General features: G+C 37.4%; 1 protein-coding gene across 1 annotated transcript; it reads right to left on the reverse strand.

Moving 5' to 3' along the window:
• Positions 1 to 5,661: 5,661 nt before the first annotated feature.
• LOC127093134 (uncharacterized) lies at positions 5,662 to 9,713 on the reverse strand. Its single transcript, XM_051032039.1, has 13 exons — positions 9,708 to 9,713; positions 8,604 to 8,877; positions 8,202 to 8,506; positions 7,994 to 8,110; positions 7,553 to 7,858; positions 7,201 to 7,458; positions 7,040 to 7,111; positions 6,712 to 6,959; positions 6,432 to 6,620; positions 6,231 to 6,341; positions 6,065 to 6,146; positions 5,881 to 5,976; positions 5,662 to 5,781 (listed from the first exon to the last, which is right to left on the reverse strand). The coding sequence occupies exons 1-13, from the start codon at positions 9,711 to 9,713 to the stop codon at positions 5,683 to 5,685; spliced, it is 2,163 nt and encodes a 720-aa protein (XP_050887996.1). The 3' UTR covers positions 5,662 to 5,682.
• Positions 9,714 to 15,383: the final 5,670 nt, after the last annotated feature.

Below are 15,383 nucleotides of genomic sequence, written 5' to 3' on the forward strand. Positions count from 1 at the left end.
ACTCGGACCTATCTTGACTGGAAGGTCCACTTCACCAATTACTGTCTTGTGCGAACCATCAAAGGCTTTGACAATTACACCATTGTACCTCATGGGCGCTCCTTGGTAAGATAACTTTGACAAAGTTGACTTCGGAAGCAAATTGAGTGATGAATCGGTGTCAACAAGCACATTTGACAAATCATCTTCCTTGCAGTTCATTGAAATATGCAAATCTAGGTTATGATTTCTTCCCTCCTCAGGGAGTTCTTCATCGCAGAAGCTCAAATTATTACATGAAGTGATGTTAGCCACGATGTGATCAAACTGATCCACAGTAACTTCATGCTCTACATATGCTTGTTCAAGAACTCTCTGTAGTGCTTCTTTGTGGGCTTCGGAATTCAAAAGTAGAGACAACACTGAGATTTTTGAGGGAGTCTGGAGCAACTGCTCAACCACATTAAACTCGCTCCTCTTTATTAATCGGAGTACCTCATCATCGTCATTGACTTTCAAGTTGCTGGATTCATCAGACTTATCTTTTGAACAACCAACTGGATTTACATTAGGCACCTCCACCTTCTTACCAACAACCGTTTCCTCTTTGTTTTCTGGGAACACCGACCGAAACACTTGACCACTGCGGGTCACCTTTGTTACATCAGCAATGCTCACTACTGAACTAGTCGTAGGTAACGGGACCTCGTGACCATTCTTTATCATTGTAGCATTGTACTGGTACGGTACAACCTTATAATTTGAATACGGGACTGGGCCCGCTAACCGTATTACCAACGATGATACTGATCTTTGACTGACATTATTATTGTTGCTTCCATCATATTGAATTACGAACAACTCTTGTTGTTTGAAAATGGGCACTATGACATTGACGTTGTCATCTACATGACGAGATTGATCAATTTGAATCATGCCTTCATCCATCAAACGTTGAATGTCCCTTTTCACTACATCACACCCTCTTGGGTTCACACTACAAACAACACAACCATCATGGTCATGTTCACAGTCACTCACCAAACAGATATCCTTGTACATCTGCACCAAAGATCTTCGGATAAACCGGACGTCAAAAACCTTGAATTCTCCAAGACAACCGTCCACCATATTCACTGAAGAGTTCCCATGAGCGGGCAAAGGGTTTGCTTTCACATTTGGCGCGCGGTCCTCAAAGGACACCATACCACTCTTCATAAGCTTTTGAACCTCATACTTCAATGGATAGCAGTTTTCAATATCGTGTCCGGGTGCTCCTTGATGAAAAGCACAACGGAGTTCAGGTTTATACCACCAGCGAAGTGGTTCTGGGATCTGCGATGGGTTCCTCGGTTGAATTAAGTTCTTGAGAACTAGCGAGGGATACAACTATGCATACGACATGGGAATCGGGTTGAAAGAGACCTCCTTCCTCTCAAAGTTCTACTGATGATGATTGTTGTTGGTATTGTTGCTGTTGTAGGTGTTCGTTCTTTGTTGTGGTTGTTGTTGTTGACGTTGATGTTGTTGTTGTTGTTGAATTGGTGTTGCTTGTTCATTAGAAAATACCAGAATTACTGATGACACTTGATGATGATGATGTTGATGGGGTGGTGGATTTCTTCGGATCTGAGGCCTCCTCTGCCTCCCACTGATTACTGCGTTGGTCTCACAATCCTTCTTCTTACCAAAGTTGCTACCGTATCTCTTGTTGGTTGACGCGTCATCTCTTAACAACCATCCTTCACGGACTCCTTCCTCAAGTCTCATCCCCATATTTACCATTTCGGTAAAATCACTGGGGGCACTAGCGATCATGCGTTCATAATAAAATGAACTCAGAGTTTTCAAGAAGATCTTTGTCATTTCTTTCTCCTCCTTTGCGCGTACTCTTTAAATGTATCCTTGTCTTTCTGAGACATAGACCTCAACTGGTCTCTATCTGACGCCATGTCCATATTATACTTGTATTGCTTCACAAAAGCCTCTCATAAGTCGTTGAAAGTGCGAATGCTTGCACTATCCAATCCCATGTACCAATGAAGTGCAACACCAGTCAGGCTATCTTGGAAGTAGTGAATAAGCAATTGATCATTGTCGGTCTGAGTAGACATCTTGTGAGCATACATCACAAGATGAATGAGCGGACAAGAGTTCCCCTTATACTTTCAAAGTCAGGCACTTTGAACTTCACCGACATTTTGACATTGGGAACCAAACACAACTCGGCAGCACTCTTCCCGAACAGATCTTTACCTCTCAGCGTCTTCAATTCCTTGCGCATCTCAAGAAACTGATCTTTCATTTCGTTCATCTTCTGATAAACATCCGGACCCTCAGACGGTTCTGAATGATAGATGGTATCCTCTACACGAGGCAAAGTGTGAACAACGGGAGGTGGCACGGACAGGACCGGGCTAGATGCCGGCATGGAAGCAAATGTAGGCGCAAAGCCTTCTGGCACAAAGTTGGGCGGCATTCCCCGCGGGAATCCGGCAGGCATATTCTGCGCGAAGTGGGCGGTAGCAGCAGGCACGGTAGAGGTAGTCATCTCTAAAGTAACAGTCCTCACGGGAGGGGTTGCGGGTGTTGGAGAAGCTGGGTTCTGAGCAGCAAGAACTGACTCCATCATGGAAGTAATGAGGGCGATCTCGTCCTTCAGCTCTCTGTTCTCTTGCTCCAAATGTTCCATGATTTTCTGATGATTGGCTCGGGTATTATACCGGTGAGTCAGCTTGGCTAGAGCACAGAAGAAACACCAATCAAACATCTGGCGAAAACCTGCTTATGCAAATGCTGCATGAAATGCAATTCTTGATTATTTTTATTTTTCAAGGAACTTACTATATCATTTACAAATATATAAAATTTAAATGGCAATTGCAACAATTTGATATGACCAAAAATCTCTTTTTTATTTATATAAATTGGAAGGATTACACTGAGTACAATTTGAGAAACCAAATGAAAAATACAAGAGAAAAGGAGACTAGTCATCCTAAGGATCCCTAACAACAATGTCAGAAGATCTGGCTGAAGGCGCGTACTTCCTTCGAATGCGACGGATCTCGGTCTCAAAAGAAGCCTTCATCCGAGTCTTCTGGAGGACAAGCTGATCAACAATTTTCTTCCAAGCAACGGAAGGCTGAGGCATGCTAGAAGATGAAACCTCTGGCTCTCTCTGTCTCTTCGTCACTCAGTTTTCAAGTAGCTTGATAAGTGCATCGTTATCCTTAGACTCCAATTGCAACTCTTCATGCTTCTTGCTCAAAGCACGAAAACGCTCTTCCCACATATCCTTCTCTTGCTTCATCTTGGCGAGCGCATCTTCCAACTCCTCTAAATCTTGGATAGGGAGAGTTAATGGCTCAACCACAACCATAAACATAGGTCTTTCACAAGGATAAGGAATCTTCAACTCCATAGCTCTCTTCTTCACCCAAAGAGTGTAAGCTTCCAAAGCTACACAATTGCACGGACCAAGCTCGGATCTTCCTTTCCTATGCACATTGTGCCAAGCATGTACAATCTTCTGCTTCAAATGTTGGGGGTCTTTACCCTCTTGATAGAAAAGACCTTCTAACAACATGTTATTAGGTTTGTCTCTCAAGGGGAACCCAAGTTGACGACGATCCAAAACAGGGTTGTAGTTAATTCCTCCTTGTGTACCAATGAGAGGAACATTAAAGAATTCACCACAACTATCAATAATCTCCAAACTGCTTAAGGACGGATCATACCAAACTATATCATCATTAGTGAGAGACATAAGTCTCTGAGACCACCTTAGACATTGTTTGTTCTCCACAAAAGCAGGTGTCTGAGGCAAGTGAGAAATAAACCACTTGTACAGAAGAGGAATACAACAGACAATCGTTCCACCACCTTTAGATTTTCTTAGATGCAAAGAGAAATACATATCACCCAACAAAGTAGGCACAGAATTCCCAATCAAGAAAAGTCTAATGGGGTTAACATCAACAAAACCGTCAATGTTAGGGAGCAAATCTAATCCATAGATGAGGAACACAAAGATAGCTTCAAAAGCATCCATACTACCAGCTTGAGCAAAGGTAGTAGCTTCGTTGGTGAGGAAATCAGATGGCAACCTAAATAACCCTCCTTTCTTCACCCAATGAGCCTCTATCTCAGACTTCTTCAAGTGAAGAGCTTCAGCAATAATATTAGATCGGGGAATCTCCTCCAATCCACTAAAAGACACTCTACTAGAAATAGGTATCCCCAAAAGATGAGAATACTCCTCCAAGGTAGGCACAAGCTAAAAATCTGGGAAAGTGAAATAATGGTAGAGAGGATCATAGAACTGCACTAGCACACTCAAAAGTCCTTCAACCACATCAGCACACAAGATGTACAGAAGCTTCCCATGACGTTGTTTGAAGTCTAAGGGATCTAATACAAAATATGCTAGCTTCCTTAACTCTTTCGAGTCGGGACATCTGAAACTGTACTTCTTAGTGTTCCTTCGTCCATAATCCATGGTCTGAAAATATTTGCAAATGATACCTTAGTTCCTTGAAATTTTCGTGTGATGAATCTTATGATGCGCATGAATGCATGAATGCAACAATCACAAATAAGGGATCACACACAAGGCAAAAAAACAAAGGTCATGGGATGAATCAAGTCATTGCCAAGATCAATCATCCATTTTGGTGGATTATGGCTTTCACCCACTATGCCAAACAAGGGATTAGACAGCGCTTTTTTTGACATTAGACAGCGCTTAAAAGCGCTGGCTATACTGGCGCTGGTATAGGTCTTAGACAGCGCTTAATTTACTAAAAAAGCGCTGGCATAGGGGGGGTTTAGACAGCGCTTTTTCAGTAAAAGCGCTGTCTAAAACCCCCCTATGCCAGCGCTTTTTTAGTTAATTTCATGTTGAAATTAACTAAAAAAGCGCTGGCATAGGGGGGGTTTAGACAGCGCTTTTACTGAAAAAGCGCTGTCTAAACCCCCCCTATGCCAGCGCTTTTATTAAAAAAGCGCTGGCATAGGTGGTTAATTCAACAAAATATAGTGTAAAAAAGCGCTGGCATAGGGTGGGCTATACCAGCGCTTTTACAGAAAAAGCGCTGGTATAGCCCACCCTATGCCAGCGCTTTTTTACACTATATTTTGTTGAATTAACCACCTATGCCAGCGCTTTTTTGATAAAAGCGCTGTCTAAGGTCAAAATTAAAATGCCTTTACCAGCGCTTTTTGCCTAAAAGCGCTGTCTAAGACTCCAAATTTTGGAGGATCTTTTTATACGTTTTCACCACATTATTTAGCACCTGTAAATTGCAAATTTTAGCAGATTTTCATAAATTGGAGCTTGAATCCAATCTATATGCACCTTATAGTTCAACACATTGTAGTTCTATCTTCTGAATATGCACATATACTTGAAAATCTATATGCATTATAAACACATTATAGTTCAACACAATATACTTCTAATTTCAGCAGTTTTTTGAGTATTTATATATATACTTGAAAATGTTTGCCTTTACAAAAAATCTACACATTTCTAATAACCTCCAAAAATGCTAATCAAAATGTATTTCAACACATTCTAGTTCTATCTTCTAAATATGCTAAATAACCTGAAACAACACCAAATAAAGATTGTAGTAAGCAAATGGAATTCACTCAAAGTTATTCAGATCACATTCAAAATTAAAGTAAGAGTTCAATACCTCACAAAACCTGTAGCTCGATAATGAATTGACACAATTCCTCTTTAATTTCATCCAACTGATCTTTTGAGTAATAAGCACATCTATATTCATCAAAGTACTACATAATAATATAACATAGTATGATTTAGTTAAATCTATTTAATTATGAGAAATATGTGTTAAATATGAAAATAACTCATAAGTTAGAAATCCATACATCAGATGGAATATCTGTTCGATCCATAAGAAGAGTTTCTTTCATAAACCTCAACGTGTAATATCCACAATCTATATTATTACGCTGTCGAGGACACTACACATGGAAAAACAATATGGATAAATATCCTAAGTTTTATCATGTGTCATCACTAATATAATCAAAATTGTGATAATTAATATACCTCCACTCTATTCCATGTAATGTTATTGGCTTTTCTCTTTGGTACTTGAATTTTTCTTTGTGCTCGAACAGTTTGTATAATGCTATAATGAAATATAAACGAATATTTAGAACAATTCACATAAATAAATAAGTATACACACGAATATTGGGTTATTTGCACTTACGTGTCAACTATCGTCTTCATAGCAGGGTATGTTGTCCAATCATTGTGTAAAGAATCCAAATAATACACAATTTCTTTAAAAGGATTTATCGCGACCAACAACCAATGTCCACTGTAATAAAACAAATGTTAGATGGAAACTTTCTACACGACGTCAAAATATGAAAAATTATAACAGATGAATTTAGATTGAAGAACTAACCCGTCGCCGGTATTAAACGGTAAAAAGAACAACTTTTCTCTATCTGTGTCGGCCATAAAGCGCTCGACTACATACGTCCTGACTTCATCTGGTTTTCTTATCATTTCGGTTAAGTTCGTTTTCATGGGATTTAAGAATGAGAATCTTTGCTCCAACCCACGCGGACCCATCAATTTGTCATATAAATACCTTATATAAAAACATCATTAACATTTAGACTATTCATATGAAACGAGTAAATAACTTGTTCAAGAATTTAAACAAAGTAGATCGGATATACCTCATGTATGTGTTGATAACACCAACGCTTAATTGCGTATGATACAAAATTTGATCAAAATCCTCTTTACCCAATGGCTCGGCATACTCAAAACCAAAAATAGCTCCATCCATAGGTATTAAACGAACACATCCATCCGAAATATCTGTCGTTTCTAAATATGTATGGAGGCACGCTCTATACTTGGAAGGATTTTTCTTTTTAGCCCCGGTCCTCTTGGAAATTTCAGTCTTCTTAGCAACAGGAATCTAAATATCATATAATTAGTAAGGTGAAGTGTAAGATGACGAATTAACAGGAATCTAAATAGCATATAATTGTGATGTACCTCTTTTTGCGATGCAACTGACTCGATTTCCCGCGCAATCCCCTTATCTTTTGCTTTGGATTTTGTGGGAGTCTAATTAACATTAACATGTAAAAAATGTGTACGTAAAATGCGCGTAAAAAATTTGAATACCTAAAGGTTCATAATGGTTTTAAGCATACCTCATATCCTACGATAATGAGGTCTGTCGGCCATGCAACAAATGAACCTATGGCATCTCCCAATAAAGTTGCATCCGAAACATCGTCAGGATGTGGTAATAACGCATCCTTCTCCAAAGCAATATCAACCGACACTTTCAAAGATCCAGTAGGGAGCGGTTTAGTGTGAAGTAATTCACCCAAATTGTTATGAACTTTCCCCTTGCCAACCATCCGATAAGTCGGTCTCGCTAAGTAGAGGTGACAAGGTGAAATGCCCTAAAACCAATAATAAATATGACATTTTTAATGTGTATATATGACAATTAAATAAATTAAGCTAATTTAATTTCATAATAAGATATATAATTACCTCTGGAATAGTCGGTTGAAAATTACAATTGATACTATCTTTGTCACTAGTATCTTTAAAACCCGCTGCTCGATCTCTTTCTCTTTCCTTTCTTAATTCAAGAACTTCAGCTTTTAATGCTTCCAAAGTTTGCTGCAGTTCTTTATTGCTAGGAGTCTTTTGTTTTTTAATATTCAAGGATTTTTGAGTGATCCCAAATCCCTTGCCCCTCACCCGACCAGAATACTCGGGAACATCTAATGCTCGACTCAGTATGCTCCTGCAATCAGTGTCTTCATATGGAACTATAGATTGAGATAGAGTCTCCTGAAAATCATATGAACATACACACAATAGTAATGTTATTGTCTTAAGTAAGTGTCAAAGTCAAAGTGTTCGAAATTGGACGATTCAAAAGTGTCAAAGTCAAAGTGTTATTGTCTTAAATAATGCTATACTTACACATTTCTCAAATATTTGTTGAACGTCTTCTTTAATCTTTCCATCCTTACCGACACGGGCTTCCTTCCACAAAACATGTGCCGGAAGAGATGTTTCAGAACTATTCTCCTTTGTTAACTACACATTAAGCATAATATGATCAAATATAACTCATGACAAAATATGATCAAATATAACAAGTATATCAATGCAATTTATAGATACTTACTATAGACTGCTCTAAGCGTCCATATCCAACACGCCCTTTTCTATAGGGATACGCCGGACTTGATGCTCTTTGCCGGTTTGTTTCACTTACACTCTTAAATTCTTGGGTTTTTCGTTTGGATTTAAACGTTTCCCATTCTTTAGGTGAAATCAAACTTGCATATTTAGATGGAAGCTCTGCATCAACAAAAGTACCTTCCGTATCCCTAAGAAAGGTGGTTGATAAAAAGGTTCTAAACCCTCTTAGTAACTTTCCGGCCATTTGAGACAATGATCTCTTCTGTTTTCTTCGATGTCGAAACACCTCTACGAAAAACATACACACATTGCGTTAGTACAATTAATTTAAAGACATAATCGTCATTAAAAACAAATAACATCACATATGGTACCTTTATCTCACTCCATATTTTGTCTTTAGCTTCGTTCAATTGTTTATTTCTCCAATTATCACAAGTAATTGGAACTTCATTCCTTACCAATGCACCAATAAAACTTGTCAATGTTGAACCGTTAGGCTCAATTAGTTGTCCACCTTCGTTCCAATGCACTTTTATTAAAACGCCTCGATCTCTATCTCGAATAACTTTCTTCATAACCGTTATTCCACGTTTAATTTCCCTTTCCGCACCACCAACGGTCTCATCACCATGTGGGTGATCCTCGTTACTAGCCATCTGTAATAAAGAAAAACATAAACACAATATTAAGCAAATATGAATACAAATCAAGTAAGTGTCAAAGTCAAAGTGTATTGAATTGGACGAAAATTACATGGTAGCCTACAAACGGGCCAAAGGACTCAAAAATGAACTCGATTCGTCAAAAATAAAACTCGTCACGATTCAAAAATATAAAGAAATCATGCATTATCAGATATAACTTATAATCAAAGCAATTGAAAACAAAAATATAATGAAATCATGCATTATCAGATATAACTTATAATCAAAGCAATTGAAAACAAAAGAATAAAGAAACCATGGATAATTTACCTAAGTCACTAACATCTCTTTCTTTTCTTTGTTGGAATATTAATCACTTGTTTCTTAGCAATGCGTACGGATGAATTGATCCAAATTCCCTCATTATGAACACCCTATAAAATAAACAACAGCTTATTAGACATTAAACAGATCAAGCAATGTATCAATCAGTCAGTAAAGTAATCAACTAAAGTACAAGCAATTCAAGTAGGGTAATATGTCAATCCAAAACTAGTTCAGCATTGTCAAAAACCAATTTAATACAAATCCAACTTAGCAAAATATTTTCCAAACCAGTCCAACACATTCAAGCAAATAACAAGTGTAGTTCAAATGTGCAATATAGTTCAGCAGTCCAACATAATTCAAGTTTAATCAATTCAATTTCATGGCATCAGAAAAAAAACAATTCAACAAGGTAAAATCACAAGCCAAGTCAATGCAGTTCCATTCAATTAACTTTGACTCACATCATTCCCATTCTAACAAGCTAGCCTTTCTTTAACTGTCTAACAGCTGACCTGCATTTTCTAAACTTGCATTTCAGTTTTTCATTCTAACACTAACCACACTAATTAACTATTTCATTAACACTAACACCATCTCCCTTTAACAGTTCTATCTAATCCTATCCAACTTACACGCCAATGCTAACAATCACATTTAACACTTGCTACAATTCATCATCAGTATAATAGAAACCTAATGGAAGCTAACACAAACCATCTCCCTTTGACATGGTGATTAATATCAAAAATATATACATTTGTTAACATACCACAAAAGAATCAACTGCCCTAACACACAAAAGAATCAACTGCCCTAACACAAGAGAATCAACTGCCCTAACACATGAACCACAAAAGAATCAACCCAGAAGCAAACCTTTATCACTAATAAACTGCCCTAAATAAAGAAAGATGAAACGAACAGAAAATGCACTTACAAAAATGTAAACGGTGATGAACGAAGTGAGTGATGAACGCAGGAATCAAGAATGGAGGTTTTGGGAGAAGCAGTGATGATGAACGCAACGAGTATGAACGCAGTGAGAAGAAGGTTGTGGGAGCGAGGGAAACAAAATGGGTCTTAACGTACTGAATGAATTCATATATTATAATTTACTAAAAAAAAAATTTGGTAAATAAGGCCTTAGACAGCGCTTTTATGAAAAGCGCTGGCTAAGCTCACAAATTAAAATGGCCTTAGACAGCGCTGGCTAAGCTCAAAGCGCTGGCACATGAGGGGTCAATAGCAGCGCTTCTAAAAGCGCTGTATAAGGTAGGCCTTATACAGCGCTTTTTTTAAAAATTTAAAAGGCCTTAGACAGCGCTTTTGGGAGAAGCGCTGTATAAGGTGACCTTGTCAAAAGCGCTGTATAAGGTAGGCCTTATACAGCGCTTTTGTTGTGATTAATTTAAATAATTTTAAGGCCTTATACAGCGCTTCTCCCAAAAGCGCTGTCTAAGGTGACCTTCTAAAAAGCGCTGTATAAGGTAGGCCTTAGACAGCGCTTTTGTTGTGATTAATTTAAATAATTTTAAGGCCTTAGACAGCGCTTTTGGGAGAAGCGCTGTATAAGGTGGACCTTCTCAAAAGCGCTGTCTAAGGTAGGCCATTTAGCAGCGCTTTTAAAAAGCGCTGTCTAAGACCATCCATTTAGCAGCGCTTTAAGCCATCTACGTATTCAGTTTCCTTATTTTTATTTTTTTTTACCGTGTAGCAGCGCTTTTGGAGAAAAGCGCTGTCTAAGGGGCGCTGCCAAAAACCTGTTTTGGCGTAGTGACCTTATCAACACCCAAGTTCCATTGATATTGACAAGACTTGATTGGATCAACAAAGAATCAATGGTTTGTTGAAAGTCACGAGCATGGAGTCTGGGTAAGAACCATCCCAAAGGAGTGAACTAAGGATAAAAACCTGTAGATCATGTTCTAAAAAGTTCCCAGAGTCTTAATTCCATCTATCGGATATTACAGGTTAAGATGACTGACTCATCGACCCATAATATTCTCAAGAGAAACTCGTCTGAGTGTAGTATCGTGTAACTATTGTTATCAAGTCTACACTTGAACAGTTTCCGCACTACATCCTAAATAGGCCAATATGGGTTAAATGTTCTAAGGTCCTCAGCTTCTCGGACCCAAATTAGAGATAGTAATGTCTAACCACAAATACTTGTGTGACATTTCCAAATCCAAAGGAGTCTCCACTGAGCAGATGGATCTCAAGCCAACTTGTTAAGGACTACTCCACACAAGTCGAACATGACTGTACCATCCTCCTATCTTAATTGCACTCAAGTTCAGGTTGGAACTTATCTCACCATTCAGAGATCACCAAGCACAACAAGCAGATTATATCGCACATACATATATACAAACATCACATATATACAAATATATTCACACAAAAAGTAGGCTAAACCCACTGGAGATTACTCCCCAGCAGAGCCGCCACTTAATTTCTGTAGCGGGAAATTCATGATCATCAAGCTATTGACAAGTTAAAGATCAAATAACAAAAGTCACCACCGCACTTTTATTGTTTCCAAGGGAAAAGGGAAAAAGTAAGAACAAAACCCAAAAGTAAGAAGTCAAAACTAATAAAAAGTCAGAGATCACAAATAAGGGGGTTGGTTACATAGATGGAAGGTGTTAGCACCCAAAGTATCATAGGGAGCTCTTTTTGTGTGCATATGTATTTTGTACAAAGTGATGTTTACAAACAAATAGAATGGGGGGATGAGAAAAGAATTCATTAATTGTATTTTTGTGTTTGGCAAGACCTTCGGTCTTGTGCCTACGTACCAACATAAAATGAGGGATCTAAACCTCGTAGTTCATGATAAAAATTTCAAAGTGGATGCATTGTTTTTAACAAAAATTTAGTTTGAAAGGCACAAAGGCCTAAAATGGTTTGAATGAGTTAGTTCCTTTTGGCTTTTTGAAAGTTTAAGTCAAGTATAGTTAAGTTTATTTACAAGTTTGATTTAAGAAAAGAAGTTTGAAAATGCAATGGCATAAGGCCAAAGTTTCTATCTTTTTTGCAAAAGTGGTCAAAGTTTTAGAACAAAAAATAGTTCACACAAGGAAGATTTTGAAAAATGGAGGGAGAGATTTTGAAATTAAAGAAATGGGAAAAATATGAAGAGACTATCCTATGCACAAAATTAAAAGTTTAGAGTTGAAAAGACCTGACCAAATGGATAGCAATCCAATAGACAAGAATGTCAATAGAAACCCAGAATTCCCTTGGACTTTTTAGAATCAAGCAACACACAAATGCACAATTATATTATCTTGAATAACAAGGCATCAAATAAAGATGGCCACATCCAAGCTTATCCATTCCATGATCTTCTTCAAAATAGCCCATGTAACAGATGAATTCCACAAGTCACAGGTTCAAAATAACAGCTTCACAATGATCATGTTGTAGATGAACTTAGGGATGTCTTCAAAGATGTGTCAGATGAAAAGTTCAAATTGCAAGCACTTGATTTCTCAGCAGGTTGGCATTGGCCAAGTCCTTTAGCTTAGGAAGGTTGCCTAGATTCTAAGTCCATTTGTCCAAGGTCAAGCCAACAGTCCACTCAAAAGTTTTTTTAGGGTTTTTTGTTATTATTATGTACATTAATGGTCAAAGACCACACAAACAAGCAAAGTATACACAAACAAACTATATCACACAATATGATCCAAATGGACAAAGTGAAAATTGCATTAACATAAACAATTAGAATGATATGAACAATGGAAAATGAAATAGAGTGCTAAAAGTAAATTGCGTTAAAGTAAAAGCTTGAAATTAAATGTTAGTAGTTAATTGGTTAGAAGTTAGTATTGTTTTGCTTTTTCTTTTCATTTCAAGACATTCTTTGGAGAACACTCAACCCACTTATCACAAGCATGAATCCTTGAGCCAAAACATATTCCAAAGGAAGGAAAGAAGGCCAAGTTTCCACACAATACCATGAAAGAGGGGAGACTTACAATCTCACTAACTAGAATGCTTATGCCTTTTATGTCACAAGTTTAGCGCTATGTTAAGCAATCATAATTGGACTTATGTAAAAGTCACAACTATTTGAGGTCGGGCAATAGAATTTTGGGGTTAATGCATGTTAGAGACGTAATATAATGGACTATGCTCATGAAACATACCACACACAAAAAGAATATGCAAAAGGTGTGGCCTAATCTCATCCATACTCATGTTAATTTTTCAATCAACTAGCATTAGGACTTTGAGATGTCATAGGCCAAATGGAATGAATGAATGAAGAAAGGGAATAAGATGAAGTGGGAGGCGAATGGAACAAAACTCAAATTGGTCAAAGGAGGTCTTTTACCAAATTAATATCATCCATTCATTTTGGGAGATGGAATGTACATTCCATCAATCCCTTAAATCCAATGATATCAATTTAACAAAGTCAAATCAACTTTGACCAATGCCCAACAACAAGAGTCAAACATAAACAAGTCATCACAATTGGTCAACAAATTTATTTGGCATTTATTCAAATTAAAAATACTAAAATAGTGCATTTAAATTAAATATGGTTTGTCCAATTCCTAAAATCTCATTAAAACACCAAAGAAATGGCCATGAGATTTATCATAGGTCAAACAAGGTCAAAGGACCTTGGAGAAAAAATTTCATAACTTTTGGACATTTAAAAATATTTTTAAACAATTAAAAACAAATGAAAAATCAATTAATTCATGAAAAATATTAATAATGATCCAAAAAATAATTTTAATTCAGAATATAAAAGAGAAAAATATTTGAATTTTTTTGGTGAAAGTCCCATATTTTTTGGATCAATATTGAATTTAATATGAATTATTGAAAATAATACAATAAAAATGAAAATTAAAATATCAGAAAAAACGTGGACCACTTGATCTCCCTCATCAATTGAGGTGGCAGATCAAGTGGCCAGAAACGCGTTATCCACGATGGACTCAAGTCGGCGCGCTACACAGTTGGTAATCAAAAGGAATGCACGAGATTAAAACAAAATACATGGATCTTGTGGCTGTGAGACATGCCAGCGCATTCCGGAGTTGTAGCTCCGGTCTTCTTCTCCGGTGGACCTCACCGGACTGGTCCACCTTTAACCATCACCAAAATTAAAAACAAGGACATGATTTCAAAGTAAAAATGACACTGAGCTCGAATCTGGCCTCAATTCACTCTAACTCCAAGTATATTGAGATATACATGGAGTTGAAATTTGAGGTACATGAACTGAGTTGCTTCGATTTGGCCTCAAAGCAACTCAAACTTCTTGCCTACATTGGTAGTACTTCAAACAACCAAAGAATCAATAGAATTGAGCAAGAATTTGAGAGAATCGAAGAGATCAAAATTTCTGGAAAATACCTTCAATGGAGGTCTAGATTCAATTGATCTTGATCTTGCGTGTGCTTAATCTCACTCCACTTGCTTGCTGAAGAAGGATTGGATGCTTACAAGGTTGTGGATTCCTGGAGATTTGAATTTCAAAACAGTGGAAATTCAACTTCAAATTCAAAAGAATTTCTCAGGTTTATCCTTTGCAAAGTGAGGGTTAGAGATGGGGGATCAAATCTGGCGCGAATGTGTGTTGATTGCTGAGCATATGAGGCTCTATTTATAGCTGAAACCATTGATATTTCCCCACTTGAAATCACTTTCCAAATTTGGTCATTGATGATGCATGGGTGCATGGGCACACATAGGCCCATAAAATCATTTCCATAAGTCCACAGATGAATGTTAGATATTCTGAATTCAGCTTGGATTGCAAGGAAAGTGTGCATTTGGATTTGGAGTTTGATCTTTGCCAAGTGATGTCACCATGTTCATGCCATGCGCAACCTATGCATTCCAAGTAGACACATTTAGTTTGATTGGGCAACTTGGAAATATTTCATCTCATAAATATTGAGGAAGTTATGGCTTTGGGAAGTTGACTTTCAAATTAGGGTTTAGACAAAATGACCTATAATGTTTCAACATAGAAAATGATTTTCCAAGAAAAACTAGCTCTAGTTCTCAACATGAAAGTTGTTTGGAATGTCATTTAGAGTAAGTTTTATCTTGGAATCATTTTCATATGGTGAAAATTGCAGGAGATAGGGTCTAGGGAGACCCAGTTTTGATCAAATGAATCCATCTGGCCAACCACCATCAACCAACTTGCT

The sequence above is a fragment of the Lathyrus oleraceus genome, chromosome 1, assembly GCF_024323335.1.
Source record: "Lathyrus oleraceus cultivar Zhongwan6 chromosome 1, CAAS_Psat_ZW6_1.0, whole genome shotgun sequence".
NCBI lineage: Eukaryota > Viridiplantae > Streptophyta > Magnoliopsida > Fabales > Fabaceae > Lathyrus > Lathyrus oleraceus.

Excerpts from the sequence above, each read along its gene's own strand:
- LOC127093134 (XM_051032039.1), bottom strand. Across the intron at positions 8,507-8,603 it reads AGCTAAAGACAAAATATGGA|AGGTGTTTCGACATCGAAGA; the intron begins GTGAGATAAAGG and ends TGTTTTTCGTAG. Across the intron at positions 5,977-6,064 it reads TTACATGGAATAGAGTGGAG|TGTCCTCGACAGCGTAATAA; the intron begins GTATATTAATTA and ends TTCCATGTGTAG.